Source organism: Coregonus clupeaformis, chromosome 24, assembly GCF_020615455.1.
Source record: "Coregonus clupeaformis isolate EN_2021a chromosome 24, ASM2061545v1, whole genome shotgun sequence".
NCBI classification, from domain to species: Eukaryota; Metazoa; Chordata; class Actinopteri; order Salmoniformes; family Salmonidae; genus Coregonus; species Coregonus clupeaformis.
This window is the reverse complement of record NC_059215.1, coordinates 41254620-41270067: the sequence shown is the minus strand read 5'-3', so window position 1 is coordinate 41270067 and position 15448 is coordinate 41254620. Positions and strand designations below refer to the sequence as shown.

General features: G+C 47.7%; 1 protein-coding gene across 2 annotated transcripts in view; it reads left to right on the top strand.

The window, feature by feature from the left end:
- The window catches only part of LOC121538534 (nuclear receptor coactivator 3), a 104720-nt gene extending 91669 nt beyond the window's left edge, over positions 1 to 13051 (top strand). For both annotated transcript variants that reach the window (XM_041846658.2, XM_041846657.2), the window contains 16 exons: positions 1983 to 2165; positions 2307 to 2393; positions 2750 to 2890; positions 3114 to 3261; positions 4954 to 5492; positions 5650 to 6740; positions 6954 to 7083; positions 7229 to 7414; positions 7571 to 7801; positions 7960 to 8065; positions 8174 to 8672; positions 8792 to 8893; positions 9015 to 9255; positions 9403 to 9580; positions 9685 to 9976; positions 10129 to 13051. In XM_041846658.2, coding sequence (XP_041702592.1) covers positions 1983 to 2165; positions 2307 to 2393; positions 2750 to 2890; positions 3114 to 3261; positions 4954 to 5492; positions 5650 to 6740; positions 6954 to 7083; positions 7229 to 7414; positions 7571 to 7801; positions 7960 to 8065; positions 8174 to 8672; positions 8792 to 8893; positions 9015 to 9255; positions 9403 to 9580; positions 9685 to 9976; positions 10129 to 10140 — 4166 coding nt within the window. In that variant the 3' untranslated portion in view covers positions 10141 to 13051. The remainder of the gene's footprint in view (positions 1 to 1982; positions 2166 to 2306; positions 2394 to 2749; positions 2891 to 3113; positions 3262 to 4953; positions 5493 to 5649; positions 6741 to 6953; positions 7084 to 7228; positions 7415 to 7570; positions 7802 to 7959; positions 8066 to 8173; positions 8673 to 8791; positions 8894 to 9014; positions 9256 to 9402; positions 9581 to 9684; positions 9977 to 10128) is intronic.
- The last annotated feature ends 2397 nt before the right edge of the window (positions 13052 to 15448 follow it).

Below are 15448 nucleotides of genomic sequence, written 5' to 3'. Positions count from 1 at the left end.
GGCTTGCACACACGTGCACGCCACACAGAGACACACACACACACATTTTCTCTCACTCACACAATCCCCTGTGTGTGTCTAGGGGGCGGGATGTTTTTGGTTTCTCCTGTATGTCTGTGTTTTCTCCCTTTTCTCCTTGAGTCTACCCTTCTGCCCAGCCTCAGTGCTGGTTAATTGTGTCTGAGGGGAAATGCCGGGCCTCACGGCAAGGCTGTGTTGTCTCTGTCAGGCTGAAGAATGGATCCTAACGGTCTAAGACTTTGTTAAATCACCATTCAGTATCAGTTAGAAACCCCCATGCCCTAGGGCCTCCCTCCCTGTCAGTGGAGGCTGGTGGGAGGAGCTATAGGAGGACGGGCTCATTGTAATGGCTGGAATGGAATCAATGCAACGGCGTCAAACGTGGTTTTCGTATGTTTGTGTTTAATACTGTTCCATTAATTCCATTCCAGCCATTACAATGAGCCCGTCCTCCTGTAGCTCCTCCCACCAGCCTCCTCTGCTCCCTGTACAGACAAACCTTACCTCTCTCCATCCACCTGCCCTGTCAGAAACAGACAGACTGGAGGCCTTGGTCCCTGATAAGACTTACCTTGGGGGAGAGTGGGGTTCCATACCTTCCTCCTTCTCGTCCTAATAACTGATCTCATATGACTGGAAAGGAGAAAGGAACCTGTGCTATTTTAATGCCTATTTAATTGTGTTTGTGTCCTTGATAATTTCCTAGGAAAGAGAATGTAGGATGCAAGCTAAAATAATGTTCACAGTGCCTACAGTAGGATCTGTCTCTGTGAAGTTTAGTTCAACATCCCTCACCCTTCCCTGTGAAGGTGACCCTCTGGGTGGCTGTTCTCTAATGAGGAGTCTGGGCCCAAATGAGGATAGATGGCTGGGTGTCCCTGCCTACCTGGCCACTCTGCTCTCCCCCTGACCTCGGCAGCAGCACAGGGCTGGAGGGATATTGGAAATCGACACGTCGGCTACATTAATGCCATGGTCGGCTACATTAATCCCATTTAGCCAGGAATCAGAACGAGAGGGGATACTTCTGCTTGTAGATTTAAAAGGGAAAATAGTACTATAAAAATAATACTCCAGCATGCAGGGCTGGTTCATCTGTCGTATGTGTGTCCGGATATTTGAAATGTCACGATTTAAAAGATTAAAACATGAATCTTTCTTGATTGAATCTCATGTTTGTCTCTGTGCTGTGTGTTTTTGTATTCTAGTCGCTCCGGATAAGCCTGTTTTCTCATGTCATGTGTGACTCTGTCTAAGTATGTTTGTGTGTATACGGACACACAGTGTTTGTCAGTATACATTAGTGTGGGTCTCTCTATCCATGTTTGTTTGTACTTATACAGGTAACTGCCAAAATAAAGGAAACACCAACATAAAGTGTCTTAATAGGGCGTTGGGCCACCACTGGCCAGAAGTTTCAATGCACCTTGGCATAGAGTCTAGAAGTGTCTGGAACTCTATTGGAGGGATGTGACACCATTTTTCCATGAGAAATTCCATTATTTGGTGTTTTGTTGATGGTGGTGGAAAATGCTGTCTCAGGTGCCGCTCCAGAATCTCCCATAATTGTTCATTTGGGTTGAGATCTGGTGACTGAGACGGCCCATGGCATATGGTTTACATCGTTTTCATGCTCATCAAACCATTCAGTGACCACTTGTGCCCTGTGATGGGGGCATTGTCATCCTATGGGGGCATAGCCATGGGGGCCAAAATAATGGCCTGCCCAGCATTTTTATACATGACCCTAAGCATGATGGGATGTTAATTGCTTAATTAGCTCAGGAATCACACCTGTGTGGAAACACCTAATTTCAATATACTTTGTATCCCTCATTTACTCAAGTGTTTCCATTATTTTGGCAGTTATCTGTTTATTTTAATACTGCAGATACATTTGAATTGACTGTATATTTTAATGTACTACATGTATATTGAGGTGTGTCTTCTCTCCTCCTCAGGGAATGGGGTGTCCTGGGGGGGGGAGGCGCCCCGGCAGAAGAGCCACACCTTCACCTGCCGCATGCTGGTTAAGTTTGTCCACACCCTTGGACCTGTAGAGGAGGGGCATGGAGGACCGCGCTACGAGACCATGCAATGCTTCGCCCTGACCCAGCCCAAGGCCATGATAGAAGAGGGGGAAGGTACGGACACACGGGCACACACACAGACGCAGACGCAGACACACACACACACGACAAACACACACAGTATGTAACGCTTGGCCCGATCCCAGAGTTAATGTCTGTGTAGGTTAAGTCATTATTTCTCATCCTCCTCCTCAGACCTGCAGTCGTGTATGATCTGTGTGGCCCGTCGTGTGACTGCTGTGGAGAGAACAGAGAGCTTCAACACCCGACACGAGCTCTCAGGTGAGACTGACAGCAACATAGTTGACTTATCCCGCAAATCTGGTTGCATAGTTTGATTTAATAGGGCCTTGTGTGTACAAAAAGTGTACAATATCCTTTAATAGGTATATACCAGGGTTGGGCTCAATTCCATTTAAATTCCATTAAATTCAGAAAGTAAACCCAATTCCAAATTGTCCTCATTGAAAAGCATTGGAAGAGAATTGGAGATGGAATTTCATTGTACTTCCTGAATTGAAATGGAATTGACCCCAACCCTGGTATATACATTTACAAAAATGTGTACAATATCCTTTAATAGGTATATACTATCCATGCTCAACAATCTCCATCTCGTCTCCTCTTCTGCCGTCCAGGTAAGCTGATCCAGATAGACCAGAACTCGCTGCGTGCGTCCATGCGTCCTGGCTGGGAGGACCTGCTGAGGCGCTGTATCCAGATGTTTCTACAGCACAGTGACGGACAGCCCTGGTCCCACAAACGCCATTACCACGAGGGTACGCCGCACACTCACCTGTACCAATACACACATCTGTTACACGCACAGTCGCACACAAATTCCTGTCCCAAAACACACATATCTGTCCCAAAACACACATGAATGGCATCACTAAGAGACATTTCTGTCATGATACCACCGACCCTATACCTCATATATATTTCACTTCCATATCTTCATATGAACCCATTGTATTGGCCCCCTCGTCCTTGGCCCACCAGCCTTCCTGCAGGGTCACGCTGAGACCCCCCTGTACCACTTCTCCCTGTCGGACGGCACCCCTGTCACAGCCCAGACCAAGAGCAAGCTCTACCGCCACCCCATGAGCAATGAACCCCAGGGCTTCATCTCCACTCACCTGCTACAGAGGTACACACACACACCTGCTGCTATGAGGTAGAAAAGAAGTTGCACACACCCTTTGCAAGAGACAGAATACACACACACAGCTGAGGTAGCTGATGCCTGCTGATATCCACAATATCCTCTCTGAGCTTAGCAGATAGATCTGATTGCTTGTACAGTGGAGAAGGCCTACATTTTTCAGTAAGAGGAAAAGGTAGAATTATTGTGCTTGACAACCACTTACAGTGGCTTGCGAAAGTATTCACCCCCCCCCTTGGCATTTTTCCTATTTAGTTGCGTTACAACCTGGAATTAAAATTGATTTTTGGAGGGGGGTTTGTATCATTTGATTTACACAACATGCCTACCACTTTGAAGATGCAAATTTTTTGGGGGGGTGAAACAAATAGGAAATAAGACAAAAAAAACAGAACTTGAGCGTGCATAACTAAAAACATCCCCACAGCATGATGCTGCCACCACCATGCTTAACTGTGGGGATGGTGTTCTCGGGGTGATGAGAGGTGTTGGGTTTGCGCCAGACATGGTGTTTTCCTTGATGGCCAAAAAGCTCAATTTTAGTTTCATCTGACCAGAGTACCTTCTTACATATGTTTGGGGAGTCTCCCACATGCCTTTTGGCAAACACCAAAAGTGTTTGCTTATTTTTTTCTTTAAGCAATGGCTTTTTTCTGCCACTCTTCTGTAAAGCCCAGCTCTGTGGAGTGTACGGCTTAAAGTGGTCCTATGGACAGATACTCCAATCTCCGCTGTGGAGCTTTGCAGCTCCTTCAGGGTTATCTTTCGTCTCTTTGTTGCCTCTCTGATTAATGCCCTCCTTGCCTGGTCTATGAGTTTTGGTGGGCGGACCTCTCTTGGCAGGTTTGTTGTGGTGCCATATTCTTTCAATTTTTTTATAATGGATTTAATGGTGCTCCGTGGGATGTTCAAAGTTTCGGATATTTTTTTAGAACCCAACCCTGATCTGTACTTTTCCACAACTTTGTCCCTGACCTGTTTGGAGAACTCTTTGGTCTTCATGGTGCCGCTTGCTTGGTGGTGCCCCTTGCTTAGTGTTGTTGCAGACTCTGGGGCCTTTCAGAACAGGTGTGTGTGTATATATATATATATATATATATATATATATATATACTGAGATCATGTGACAGATCATGTGACACTTAGATTGCACACAGGTGAACTTTACTGTTCCAGATCTTATTTAGGGGCTTCATAGCAAAGGGGGTGAATACATATGCACGCACCACTTTTCCGTTATTTTTTTTTTTGAATGTTTTGAAAAAAGTAGATATTTTCATTTCACTTCACCAATTTGGACTATTTTGTGTACGTCCATTACATGAAATCCAAATAAAAATCCATTTAAATTACAGGTTGTAATGCAACAAAATAGGAAAAACGCCAAGGGGGATAAGTACCTTTTCAAGGCACTGTAAGTCTCTTAGAAGTAAGGTTTACAGGGTTTAGTAGTGAATTGGAGAATGCTTCATTCTCATTGTGAATAGATAGTCTTTAAATACCTTTTTTCTGTATTTATGTCCTTCAGTTCCATCTTCTGACTATTCAAGAGACTCTTTTGCTAGACTTAATCTGTGTTTACAAGAATAAAGCGCCAAGGATGTCATGATAACCGCACTTCCCTCACATGCTCTTTTCTCCTCATTTTCCTTCTCTCCTCTTCATCCTCTCTTCCAGGGAGCAGAATGGCTATCGCTCTGCCCAGAGTGGGAGCATGATGCCAGGGCCTATGAGGCCTCAGGGCATGGGGGGCCCTAACCCCAACGCCCAGATGAACATGCCCCCTGGCGGAGGGATGGGGATGGGGGGTATGAACCGGGGCTATGGTCCCATGAATGAACAGAGCCACATGGGACAGATGGGAGGGGGCTCAATGTACGGAGGAAATGGAGGTGGAGGTGGCGGTGGCGGGGGAGGCATGGGCAACAGAATGATGCAGATGAATCAGATGAATCAAATGAACCATATGGGCCAGATGAACCAAATGAATCAGATGGGTCATCAGATGAACCACCCGGGTCCAGGGAACCACCCAGGCATGCAGCACCCCCAGCACCCACAGCAGCCCCCCTTCCAGAGCAGTGGGGGGTACGGACTTGGGGGTATGAACAGCCCCTTGGGGAGCCCCCGGATGAGTGGCCCCCAGCAGGGGTTCCTGATGTCCCCCCGAAATCGAGGCAGCCCCAAGATGGGCGCCAGTCAGTTCTCTCCTGGAGGTACGTCAATCAGGGGGTTCACTATATCTTTGCATAGTTTTGCTGTGCTTCATAAAACACAAGATCATCCATTTTAAGTTTTTGAAAAATGTTTAATGTTTTGTTGTTTGTAGAAGTGTAGTACAGTTTCTAACAGTGAATTATGTTTCTTTCACAGGCATGCACTCCCCCATGGGTCCTCATGGAGGAGGTGGTGCGGGAGGAGGTGGCACCTCCTTCTCTAGCAGCTCCCTCAACGCCCTGCAGGCCATCAGCGAGGGGGTCGGGAGCTCCCTCCCCTCGACCCTCGCCTCCACCTCCCCGGCCCACAAACCAGACAGCTCCCCCAGCATCCACTCCTCCTCTCATTCCTCCCAGCCCAGCCAGCCGGCCAAACCAGGCCCAGACGGCTCCAAAAGCCCACCTGGGCCCGGCGAGCACCACCACCCCCTCCACCATCACCACCACCACCACCCACACACCCAGGCCGAGAGCTGCGTAGACAGGTTGGACAGCCAGGCCACGGCAGGCAGCAAGGAGCCTGGAGAGGGGGCCAGTGAGGCTGGGGTGGCCAGCTCAGAACCCACCCGGAGAGTCCCAGACAGTAAGGGCCATAAGAAGCTGCTGCAGCTGCTTACCTCCCCAACTGAGGAGCTGGGGTTAGGGGGAACTGGTCCGGCCTTGCCCTCTATACCTCCCCCACCAGGCAGAAGCAACACCCCAGCAGGGTCCGACACTAAGGACCCCACAGGAGGCATGACCAGCCCTTCCTCTACCGGAGTCTCCTCCTCTTCCTCTGCCTCCACCAATCAGGGCCAGGCGTCAGGCCCAGGTGGCGCGGCTCTGGCCAATGCTCTCGCCTCGGCCCACTACACGGCGTCGCTGCAGGAGAAGCACAAGATCCTCCACAAGCTGTTGCAGAACAGCAACACGCCCGACGAGGTGGCCAAGATCACGGCCGAGGCCACTGGGAAGGTGACCCTGGGAGGCCAGGAGGTCCCAGGGGAGACGGGGGCTGGGGGAGGAGGAGCAGGAGGAGTGACCGAGCCCAAGCAGGAGCAGCACAGCCCCAAGAAGGAGAAGACCCACGCGCTCCTCCACTACCTCCTCAACAAGGACGACACTAAAGAGCCAGTGGACGTGAAGCCCAAGCCTGAGGAGCTGGAAGGAAAGGGGCCCCCAGGAGCCACTGCCGGCCCCCCATCCAGAGGTCCTGGACCCACCCCTGAACACCCAGAGAGCAAGATCAAGTCAGAGCCGCCTGATGAGGTAACCACACAGTGTGGTGGTCAGATCGTTACATTACTGATAGATTATTACAATTACATAGTATTCCTACTGATAAGTAAGATATTGATTGGGGCCCATTGGCCTTCACTGTGAACATTTTCATTGCTCTAAAGTGCTTAACCTCCGTAGGTGGTGTACGTCTGAGTGTGATACAGTGTTGTTGCTGATACATCTGTACCTATCTTTTACCAGTTGGAGAACCTGGAGTCCATCCTGGGAGGTCTGAGGGGTTCTGGCTCTGACTTCTACCCCGAGCAGGGAGGAGGAGGGGCTAACGAAGGAGGGAACAAGGCCCAGGGTTGCCTCGATGACAACCTGCAAGGTAGGACCGGTCACATTAAGCAACACACACACACAAACATTTAAAAACATTTTAGCCCTTGCCGCATAGTAACTTCCACAGAGAGTCTGGACACCAGGCTAACATGTACCTGTTCTATCTGTTTTGTCCCTCTGTGTGTGTTCAGGGAGTCCGGGGATGGCCCCTGGCCCACAAGGGCCCTTCCAGAGGGCCATGTCAGTGGACGCCAAGCCCCCCGGGGGTCCTGGAGGGGCGGGGAGGCGCCCCTTGCTCATCAAACAGGAGAATATGTTAGGCAGCCCAGATGGATACCCAGAGAACATGGGTGTGTGTCCGCGAGGCATTGGAACAAGTAACTCATTTAGTTATTTCACTCTCTCATTCTGTCTCTGTCATTTATGTCCTCTGTCTTGCTCCCCCCCTCACTACCTGTCTGTGTTTCAGTCAGTGCCATTGATGCTTTGTAAGAAAAAGCTAATCTAGGTGTCTGTGTTTTGTGTCTCCCTAGGGCCGATGAACAGGGGCATGGGGGTTCCCCAGCGCTCTCCCATGGGGGGGTCAGGGGATTGGGGGATGCCCCGCTCCAGCGCCAGCCCCGTGGGCTCAGCCGGTCACCCCTCTATGATCCGCCCTGGCATGGACTACAACTCCAAAGGCATGATGGGAGGTCCCATGATGGGCAGGTCCAACAGTGTTCCTGGCACCAGATCCATGCTGCAGCAACAGTTGATGGACTTGGGTACGTGTGAATGCGTTAGTCCATCAAATGAACATGGCGGATGTAATCTCTGTGTGTCTGTCTGTGTATGCATGTGTCTATGTGTGTACTGTATGTAGTCCGTAGTATTGATTCTGAGAGATGGAATATCTGGTTAACGTGTTGTGTTGTGTGTGCAGGATGTTCTGGTGAGATGGGGATGAGTCCGTTCAGTCAGCAGGGCCAGCCCAACCAATCTCCCTCCTGGCCTGACAGTGTGATGGGCAGGGAGGGCAACCACAACAGGTAAACTGGTCTTCCATAATAATATTTGTTCTAATATATGATTTATACCAGGACAATTGGCAGCCAATGCTATCATGTCATACATTGTTCTCTGGGTGTGTGTTTCAGGCGTCAGTTTGGGAACGCCCTCGACGAGCTCCTTGCTCCGCCCACCACCAGCGAGGGCCAGAGTGACGAGCGGGCACTGCTGGACCAGCTGGACTCTCTGCTCAACAACACGGATGGCATCGCCCTGGAGGAGATCGACCGAGCCCTGGGCATCCCTGACTTGGTCAGCCAGGGCCAGGGGCCAGAGCAGCACGGTGAGCCCTTCCCTGGCCAGGACCCCTCCATGGTGCTGGAGCAGAAGCCTCTGTACGGCCAGGGCTACCCCGGTCCCCCCTCCATGGCCATGCAGTCAGCCTACGGGGGGAGCCCCATGCAGGGCCAGCCCCAGCAGGGGAGCTTCGGCCCCATGCTCTCCCAGATGGGCCAGGGGGGCAGCTTCGCGGGGATGGGGGCGATGGGGGGTATGGGTCACCCCCGCGCCAACATGATGAGACCCAGGATGATGAGCGCCACCAAACCCATGAGGCTCCAGCTGCAGCAGAGATTACAGGGCCAGCAGGTTAGAGACACACACACACACACACACACACACACACACACACACACACACACACACACACACAGATAAACGCACACAGGACATTATGTTGACAGCTTTTTCCTTCCTCCCTCCCTCAGTTTATGAGTCAGACTCGGCAGGGGATGGCCATGAAGATGGAGAACCCTGGAGCGGGCAACCCTGGCATGAGGCCGGGAATGCAGCCTGGCATGGGGGCACAGGTAGGCACTCCCCTCTCCTCCACATATATACACATAGACTCACAACTTAGCTTGTTGTACATTACACACAGCCAGAACTCTAAATACACACACACTCACTACACCCCTTCCCTGTCCCCAGCCTGGCTTCCTGAATGCCCAGATGATGGCCCAGCGTAGCAGGGAGATGGTGACCATGCAGATGAGGAGACAGAGGATGATGATGCTAATGCAGCAGCAACAGCAGCAGGCAGCAGCAGCCGCCGCCGGGGGGTTCAGCCCCCCTCCCAACGTCACCGCCCCCGCCGGCATGGACACCCCCATGGGAGGCCCCAACATGGGCCAGCCGGGCCCCCAGCAGTTTGGCTACGGGGGAAACTACGGTGAGTTTGGGTTGGTTTGACCTGAAGGGCCACAGAGTGTTGCTGCTCCCTAGTGGTGGGTTTCTGTACTTGCAGTGGGACATGGAAGTGTGTGTGTGGGTGGTGTGTATGTTCCCATGCCATAGCTCATATAACATGTTCCTTCAGGCATGGCCCAGCAGGGTGACCCGTCGTTTGGCCCTGCGGGCGGCAGCCCCCCCAACACCATGATGCCAGGCCGCCTGGGTCCTCAGAATCCCATGATGCAACAGCATCCCCAGGGCGGACCCATGTACCAGAGTGCCGAGATGAAGGGCTGGTCGCAGGGAGGCATGGCCCGCAACAGGTGTGTGTGTGTGTGTGTGTGTGTGTGTGTCTGAGTGAGTGAGAAATAACCTAGAACAACCAGTGAACTAACTAACCCACCTCCTTCCCTCCCTGTCTCTCCAGTGCGTACCCCCAGCAGCAGTTTGCCCAACAGGGTAACCCGGGGCAGCAGCAGTTTGCCCAACAGGGTAACCCGGGGCAGCAGCAGTTTGCCCAACAGGGTAACCCGGGGCAGCAGCAGTTTGCCCAACAGGGTAACCCGGGGCAGCAGCAGTTTGCCCAACAGGGTAATCCGGGGCAGTACGGGGGCATTATGATGAACGGGGGCATGCCTGCCAACGGAGGAGGGGGCCATATGGGCCAGATGGGGATGAGCCCCATGGGGATGGGACGTATGCCGATGGGGCCTGATCAGGTACACAGCTGTTTAGAGATTGTATGTGGGTGTGTGCATGAACATACAGTAAGCATGAGTGTTGTCAATATTTATGTACACACACAGAGTCTCACGCACACACACACACACGATGTCTGCACAACTAACCCCATTACCTCTGTTCCTTACAGAAATATTGCTGAACCTGAGACAGAGGCGTGTGGTGTAACAGAAACAGACTCAATGTGATCCCTTTCAGAGAGAGGAGTGCAGTGCTGTGTGTGCAGGACCAGACGTGTGTGTGTAGTATTCTACTCCCACCAGTTGGGGGTGCTGTTCCTCTGAACTCGAGGACAGTCTCACAAAACAAGACCGAGGACACTCTCTATTCTACAAGCACTTACTTGAGACACGCCATGACCCACACACACACACAAAAACATTCATGTATGTAAAGCAGAGACACACTGTGACACACACACAAACTGACAGAAACACAACTGTTTAATTCCTCCATCAGTCTTTAGTGATGTAGTTTCATTAGTCCTCTCTCTGGGTTCTATGTCTCTGTACTGGACACACGCCACTCGCTGGACCAAACAGACTGAAGCGGACACACACACCTAATAATGATCTGGCTCTGACAGACATGGACGGACGGACGGACGGACAGATGGACAGACATGAGAAGACATCCTCTCGTGGGACGTAACTAGCATCATGCTGTGTTCACCCCTGGGTATGGGAATTCTCTCTCTGCTTCGGAACGCTGGAGGAAGACAGAATTTCCCAATTCTGGTCCTGGAGGGCCACTGTGTATGCAGGCCTGGCATCCCATCCGGTCTCTGAATCCACTCTTAATGAATGACATAATACATAAGATGTAGTCCATTGCTGGAGAAGGTGGGAGTTGCTTGTAATCACTGACACAGGGTCAGCTATTTTCACATCCCCCTAATAGTTAAGATTAGGGACCCTGATCCTAGATCTGTGGTCATGGGCAACTTCTACCTCTATAAGCTAAATTACTATACTGATGAGCAGGCCTGTAGTCAATGAACAACTCAGAAGTAAGTCATTGATAGTCAGCATACATACACAGTGATCCTGCAGGAGACTGGGTTAAGGTATGACAGAAATAAATACTAGTTGGTTGTGATTGCACTTTACGGAAAGGCTGTCGTCAAAAGGATTGTGGCAATATTTCTTGGTCATAGAGGCCTTTACCCAAGAACGAATGCATAACAGAAAATCATGTTTTGTTTTTGTGTGTGTTGGAGGATGGGGACTATTTTGATTGGAAATGGATTACCGTGACGATCATTATTCTAAATGATTAACCAATGGAAAGGCAGTAAGCACAGATTGTTATAGTGTTAAAGTGTTATAGAACACTTTCTTCTGCAGTGTGTTGATTATGGGGATGTTAGTGGATTAAAAAGGTTCTGATTATTAAAGTAGATCCTTATAATGTACTGACCTATTTCAGAGGGCACAATTACCCGCATATTTATACAACTATTCATAAATGTAAATGAGCATTTAAAAAAAAAAGTATATTGTATTTTTGAGGAATTCGTAAGATTTACGTTCTTGGTTACCTCATGGAACACTTGATAGCAATTTTTGCCAGTTATTGAATGAGTTAATTCCTAAAGTAATCCACACACTGTGAAAGGAAGGGTTTCCCCGATTTTAGTGTACGTTTATGCAGATTTCTAGCAATAATCTTTTCTCTTGGTTCTCCTGTGAGGGCAAAGTGAAGCATAATTTACTCAAAGTCAAAGCGATGGTACTCCAATATTAGGATGCGACTCATCTCGTTTGGAATTTTTTATTTTGTCTGTGAATACAAATTGTATATACGCTTCAAATGTATTATATATATAAATATATGCTTTTGTAGGTCACATACTGTTTTTGCACAGATTGTAAGGCTTGATATTTAAAGTATAATTTTCTTATTATGTCGTAGGTCAAAACAGCTTTTATTTTCAATACTTCAACCATGGGCGAAAAGGAAGGGGCTATTTCTTTGATCAATACTGAAATATTTTGGCTCGATTTCTCTCAGAAAGCTACAACTGCCACTTTTATTCTCTTAGAATGCACTTTTATGCTGGGTTGTGGTGGTCAGTTTTACTGTATGTGGGCTTTTGAGTTAGTCTTGATCACTGCGGTTAGTTCTATTTGTGGCTTTGCTTTTTCAATAGGAAGAGTCAGCTCATATTGACTCCCTCTCTTTCTGTCTGGTCTTTTAAGGTTATTTTGGGATATTTTACATGGTTTTATGTTGAACCTTGATTTTGCCTTTACTTTGTAGTATTTTCTGTGAAGCTTTGTGAGAAATCGTTTAATACATGCTCAATCCAAAGATATATATTTTTGTCATTCTGCAGTGCTTAGAAACCGGTTGTAGAAGGTGCAAGTACTCTACTCGTGTGCATTTCTTTGCTGCGTTTCTCTACATAGAATCTGTTTTTATTTTTGTGTGTATTCCCATTCATACACAACATGGAGTTAACATGGGTCTGATTTTTGCTGAAGTGATTTGAATCTTGTTTGTAATTGTTGATTTTAATTTTCTTGATTTTATCTCTTATAATGTATGGCCAGTTCAAAGTTGTGGTGCTGGAAATGGTTCTTTCATGAGATTGACCACTCAGAAAATAAGCTCTTTTAATGGCACGAACCTGAGGTAGAAGACTACCGTGTGACGATAAGAGACTATCCCATGGACTCTAAACTATTTATAATGGCTTCAATGCTGAAGATGGCTATCTATCTTTTAACACAATGGAGAATGTCTTTAAGCTGTTTTATGGAAACTTCATTACATCATGGAATAGCCTAGAGTGAATTTCTTGTTTGTCTTGATGAAGTATATAAAAAAATATTTGCCTACTGAATATTCAAAATAACTGTGCTTTTGCAACAACAAAAAAACATCCTCTTGATGTATCTATCCTTTGATTAAAATGAAAAGGGGGGGAAGAAAATATAACACATGGGGGGGGGGGTAATAATTTCAGGATGTAAATTAATGTCGCATTTTTTCTTACTTGTTTCTTGATGTTAATATTGATGTAAATACAAATTTATATTTAAACATTACATGGTGTGTGTTGTGTTTTTCATAGTAAGTGTGTTTCTAAGTTCCAAAATAGCTTGGCCAGAGAAAAGGGAATGACAACTTGGGTTAGAAGGTAAGGCACTGGACTAGATGATGAAGAATAGGGGCACTTATCATCTGGGTACAAATTATGTCTGGAGACTGGGGGTCTGCGTGAACTAGGGACCCAGAGGTGAGAGAGTGGGAGGAGGCGAGGGGGTCTTTGATAGGGGGTTATGGGGGTTGTATGGTGTGTCAAGAGGAAGGTGGTGGGTACAGTAGGCTGGAGAGGTGCAAGCATAGGTCATTTGGAATGTGTGGTCTCCTTGCTACTGTACAACAGTGGTCATCCAACCTTTTCAAACATAAGATCAATTTGAGTCAAAATGCACACCAAGATCCTATCGCTGTGAAATGTTTAAAAACATGATCAACAAATGAAATGTCAGCCCCTTTACCCTTCTTTGGCCCATAGTTTAGCCTGCTGAAGGTAAGAACAATTGATTGAGTTGGCCTCTCCACATGCCCTTTGCCCACAGAGAGAGAAAAGGAGTGTGTGTGCATGGGAGTCATGCACCCCTACAAATCTGAGGGGGCACAAAGTATGTGAGGATGCCTGGGGGGTGGTCCGGAGGGGGCCTATATTCCCCCTGCCAGGAAGTTGGTGAATTTATAATTTTTCAAACACCTGAAATGGCGTTTTCTTGCCATAATCATTATGCTTAATTCTATGTAAAAAAAAAATAATAATAATCTGTATCCTCCTGACTGGTGGTTCTTTTTTTAAAGGACCTAAATATGCTTCTCTGCATCTCTGCTAAAATCTGGGTAAAATATTGTACATTCAGTACATTTGGTTTGTACTGTTTTAGTTTTTGCTTGCTTTTCTCAAGTCTAACAACCTTGCCAGCAGGCATGCCAGCTGAGATAGTTAGACAAGCTAGCTACTCTAACTTGATTGATAGCCTGAAATGGCTTATTGGTAGCTAGTTATGAGGTTGGGAGATAGGTTACCAATCTGGGCTAGCTAAAGCCAACTTCATACAGAGAAACAACATCAATGTTTGTTTTTTTAACAGGACAAATCGGAGGGGGCACGTGTCCCCTATGGGCATGATGCATCTGTGTGTCAGTGGAGGCTGCTGAGGGGAGGACTGCTCATAATAATGGCTGGAACGGAGCAAATGGAATGGTCATGTGTTTGATGTATTTAATACCATTCCACTCATTCCGCTCCAGCCCGTCCTCCCCGATGAAGGTGCCACCAACCTTGTGTGTGTGTGAGAGAGAGTGTGTGGGCCCTGACAGTGAATCTCAGTAAGACAAAAATAACGGTGTTCCAAAAAAGGTCCAGTTGCCAGGACCACAAATACAAATTCCATCTAGACACTGTTGCCCCAGACCACACAAAAAACTATACCTACCTCGGCTTAAACATCAGCACCACAGGTAACTTCCACAAAGCTGTGAATGATGCAAGAAGGGCCTTCTACACCATCAAAAGGAACATACTTGTAAAAATACTTGAATCAGTTATAGAACCCCCTTTATGTTGTGAGGTCTGGGGTCTGCTCACCAGCCAAGAATTCACAAAATGGGACAAACACCAAATTGAGACTGCATGCAGAATTCTGCAGAAACATCCTCTGTATACAACGTAAAACACCAAATAATGCATGCAGAGCAGAATTAGGATGATACACGCTAATTATCAAAATACTGAAATTTGTAAATTCTACAGCCACCTAAAAGGAAGTGATTCCCAAACCTTCCAAAACAAAGCCATCACCTACAGAGAGATTAACCTAGAGAAGAGTCCCCTAAGCACGCTGGTCCTGGGCATCTGTTCACAAACAGACCCCACAGAGCCCCAGGACAGCAACACAATTAGACCCAACCAAATCATGAGAAAACAACGAGAATTACTTGACACATTGGAAAGAATGAACCAAAAAACAGAGCAAATTGGAATGCTATTTGGCCCTAAATAGAGTACATAGTGGCAGAATACATGACCACTGTGACTGACCCAAAATTACGGAACGCTTTGACTATGTACAGACTCAGTGAGCATAGCCTTGCTATTGACCGAGGCCGCTGTAGGCAGACCTGGCTCTCAAGAGAAGACAGGCTATGTGCACACTGCCCACAAAGGTGGAAACTGAGCTGCACTTCCTAACCTCCTGCCAAATGTCTGATCATATTAGAGACACATATTTTCCTCAGATTACACACACACAAAGAATTCAAAACAAATCAAATTTTGATAAACTCCCACATCTATAAGGTGAAATACCACAGTGTGCCATCACAGCAGCAATATTTGTGACCTGTTGCCACAAGAAAAGAGCAACCAGTGAAGAACAAACACCATTGTAAATACAACCCATATTTATGAT